General features: G+C 38.7%; 1 protein-coding gene across 1 annotated transcript; it reads right to left on the bottom strand.

Moving 5' to 3' along the window:
- Nucleotides 1–1,455: 1,455 nt before the first annotated feature.
- Nucleotides 1,456–4,306, bottom strand: LOC108685584 (protein yellow-like). Its single transcript, XM_018190440.1, has 6 exons — nt 4,030–4,306; nt 3,165–3,294; nt 2,872–3,034; nt 2,414–2,773; nt 1,843–2,031; nt 1,456–1,761 (listed from the first exon to the last, which is right to left on the bottom strand). Exons 1-6 carry the CDS (start codon nt 4,304–4,306, stop codon nt 1,603–1,605), a joined length of 1,278 nt encoding a protein of 425 aa, XP_018045929.1. The 3' UTR covers nt 1,456–1,602.
- Between the last annotated feature and the right edge of the window lie 76 nt (nt 4,307–4,382).

Here is a 4,382-nt window from a genome sequence, read left to right as displayed (position 1 = left end):
ATAAATAATATAGATATATTCTATATAATAAAATTCATTTTTTAAAAATGGATTTTTGGATTTGGTAATTTTTGAACACGCCATTGCGATGGCAGATTTTCGTATATAACATGTAATCAGCACAACAGTTTCGGACCAATTTTTTTTATGTTTACCTCCAGGCAATATGGCCCTTCGCACCTTCCCATTTTTTCTCATCACTCAAAGGTGATTTTATGACTCGCGTCCATGAAGCGATGGGCAACGCCCTACAGAAAATCTAAAGCACAAACTAATCTAGATACATAAATTATAGGAGTACACTATTGTTCTCATTATTATCAAATTATATTATGTACAAATCATTTATCAGTAATGTCACTAATATTCATTGATATGATGCAAGTCTACTTATCATCATATTGCAAAAAGATTTAAAGGTTGCTCACGGATAATTTTTCATGCTGCATCATCATACTACAATAATGCTCCGATAATAAAAGAGATAAGGAAATCGACTTTTCAGGCAAGCCCCAAGCGCGTATCTAATTTATTACAGATTCGATCGATCTTCTTCGATCCGCAATACACGTGGTCCAGGCGCTAACGAGACAGCTCTGGAGCCATTAAGCTCCCGGCTTATCACGATCGGGATGTAGCACGCGAAAAGACTCCTTTTCCAAATTGAAAACGCCGATATCGCGATGGACAATCGGCGTGTATCTGCTTGCCCTCTAATCGCCAGTTAGTCCCGAACGCCGCGATCTGCCGATCGATTTATCGATCTTCAGAATTAGCATTCGAGGCGTGCATCTCGACCGCGGATCTATCGGGGCCGCAGCCACGTAAATTTTAGGGCTGCGCTCACAATTCGGATAGATCTCACCTGTGATCTATGCGTAAATCATCGATTAGCTGCTCCGACGAATAGATCACGCATACATTCACAATACATTCATGCGGTGTATAGCCAGAACATAATAAATCAAGAAATATTAATATCACGATATAATGATGGTTTTTACGTCAAAGTTTGGCTCGTCGCGCTTCAATAGATTCTGATTACTTCGGAGCGTAAACCCGCCGAAACGTAAAACGCAACAGAAACTTGCATGCATCGCGTCGCCTGGAGAGAAAGAAAGTTCTAATCCGACGGCCTCCATGAAAACAGACGAGGCGCGTGGCCATATTTTACGGGCGGGGGCGTGAAACGGATAATTTTCGAAGGAAGCAATATCGGATCGTATATCAGGCTGCAGGAACGGCCGCCGTTTGGCTTCAAATTATCGGAAACGAGGGCCAAAACTAATGGGCCCTCGTTAGACCATTTGGCTCCTGCGGGGCACGCTGATGCTGATTCACGCCAATCCGCTCGCTATTTTCGCGTCGCATGAACTGAAGCTAGTCGCTTCTTATAAGACACATCTAAAAAGCTGCATGCTTAAAAAGAAGATTGTATAAATATGGAGAGGAATATTTATGTGATTGTCACCTTTTTCAGTTTACTAAAAATTACATTCTCGAACGCATAAAGATCAAATGCAACTGACGATTTTATACCGTAAATCAAGTGTGGAAATCTATACATAGTGAAAGAAATGTGAATACTACCAAATTTGATTCTTAGTAAATTTCCACAGGACCGTTGTCGCAGACCGTCCCGGCGATTGCTGTTTGAACCGACATGATAAGTATTCTGAAGTTTACATCCGTGTAATTCAGGGATGACAACAAGAAGATCGGCATTCGATCAGACATGATCCAGAGTAAACCGCGTTTTACCTATGATAAGAGAGTAAGTGAAAATAAATGAAGATGATGGGACTTCATAGTAGATAGTCTTAATTACAGAATAGTGAGCACCTTGATATCTGCTGGAAATATCAAAGCATCGTCGTGTCTGGCAACGATAGCCTGATTGATTGGCGCATAAGGTAACATAGAATTCCAACAGCCGATTGCGTTCTGATCAATCAAGTTGAAGAATTGAAGTCCGTTCTCATCCATTACGGATGCTGTACAATGAGAGAGCGGACCTCTCGACGACAATACCTACATCAAAAAAATAAATAATGAGACATGATAACTATTTAATTTGTAATCAAATTACAGATAACAGACCAAAATTCAGAAAAGGAAGTCAAATAAATTATAGGATATTGCTATAAAAATGTGAAAAGATATAACAAACTAAAAAAAGAAATAGATAAAGAAAAAACAAAAACATAAGGAATCTATTGAACAATATCTTGCAGTTATCAAACCTCAAAGTAACTAAAATAATTTCTTTTCATTTTGTAAAAGAATGTAATATCGATATATAATTAAAACCAGTAAAGTTTTATTGTAACAATTCTAAAAAATTTAAATTTCACCTAAAATAAAAAATAAAATTTTCAAAATACAATTGTGATAAAGATATAAAAAAAAATACCTGAAACTCGTGATAACTGTTTTGAGACAACTGCTGATCTCTTAGAATCCTCGTGGATACCGCGAATTCTCGATAGCTGCTAAGGGGATGAAAGAAAAGTGTCCGATAGCCATCTGCTAATATTGGCGACAGACTCATTCCAAAAATACCTTCAGTTCCCCATTGAAAATTTAAGCCTCCTATATTGTAATCACCCGCCAGAGGATCCGGCATAAAATAACTATGCGTTATTCGCCAGGATGTACTTTGCTGCCACGAATACACGATCAAACCGTAACCAAGTTCGTCGGACATATAAGCGAAGGCGTCGTTGCAACCGCCTTTTCCCAAATCAATCGCGATGTTGGCAATAAAAGTGTTCTATATAATAAAAATTGCAAAGTTGAAAATTGAATCAACTTTTATATAAAATTTTAAAGATCATGTAAAATATGAGTCCAATGTGAAAGAAACTATACTTGATTAATGTCTTCCGACCTGAGCCTGTATTGTCTCAGCAACTTATCTGTGGTCAAATCAAACACGTTCAAAGTATAAGGACAGACTTGTACAGTTGTATCATCAATTCCTATTGTTCCAGTATCTAACACCCACAGTCTATCACATATATCTACGTGAATCCTGGAAAAAAATATTATATTTAACAAATTTATAAATTGATTAACATTAAATAGAAAAAATAAAGAAATTTTAGATACTTCTAATATATATTTCGATTAAGATTGATTAAATTTTCTTTCTTCTCTCTCACCTGTAAACAGTGGTCAACCCAATACCACAATCACCCGCCTTATTTTGAGCCCAATTTGGATAAGGTATAAGTTTCGGTGATCTACCTTGATTAGCATCCAACGGTATATAATTCAACGTAGACGGTATTCCTGTGTACAAAACGTTACTCAGAATCTATTACATTATCTACAAATTTAAATAATTAATTTCGGAGTCAATAATTAGTATATAAAGTATTAAAAAAGTGTAAGACAAAACGAACATTGATTCGCAACTAGATGATGTAAAAAGAAAGCTGCAAGAGAAACCAAGGAATACGTGAAAGGAAGTAATTGCGACGAGTCCGTGAGGTTCTCCGAAGGAAGTGAAGGGGAGACGAAAGGGTAGAACATTAAAGATCTTACACAGCGTGCCGCCGTCATTGTCCGGTCTTTGTGCGACACAAAAAACGGTGGCGCGCGCCAACGTATATAATAAACATAGAGTGTGCAAAAAGATGGAGTGAATAAAGGGCAGTGAGAGCTTGAATAAACCCGTTCGTCGCCGTGTTTCCCTTCCTCCGTGAAGCAGAGGAGAGGGAGAGAGTGTCAGAGGAACTATGAAGGTGGAGGCGGAGGTCGACAAAGACAGAAACGCTCCCATTGAGCGCACACTCGCGGTTTTCGGCGCTTTTTGTCGCGGGCCGGAAGTCGTTCAGACGGGAATCGAGGCGTGTACCTCCTATGGCGATCTTCCGCGTATTATGCCGGCGTCTGCTTCCGGTTCATGACTTTGAAGCATCGCGCCTCGTTTTTGGCAAAGGACCCATTTGTCTGTTGCGTCATAAGATGTTAATCGAGACAATAGCGAAGACATAATTAATGACTAATATTTCGGACATTCACCATCGCGCCATCGTGGTATCGTGACGAATAGCTTATTCCTCCAGATTTCGATGCCGACTGGTAGAGAATTCTCCGGCACGTATTCACCACTTGCTATCGCTAACTGTCGGCTGCGCTCATCGGGATAAGCGAAATCCATTTTTTTCCAGATGAATTTCTCCAAAAGCGGAGCACGTCCAAACTGCATGCCCCATATTTGAATTCCATCGACATTTCCAATTCGTAGTAATAGAAAGTTCGAAACAAGGATGCAATTCCAGATGCAATAATTTCTCATTTTTGTTATTCAATCTCTCCCTTTCTGTGTACAGAAATATATTTGTCTACTATCTTAAAAATATTATTTTAATATT

This window comes from Atta colombica, unplaced genomic scaffold, assembly GCF_001594045.1.
Source record: "Atta colombica isolate Treedump-2 unplaced genomic scaffold, Acol1.0 scaffold155, whole genome shotgun sequence".
NCBI lineage: Eukaryota > Metazoa > Arthropoda > Insecta > Hymenoptera > Formicidae > Atta > Atta colombica.
The sequence above is the reverse complement of the archived record's forward strand: the minus strand, read 5'-3'. Positions and strand labels throughout refer to the sequence as shown.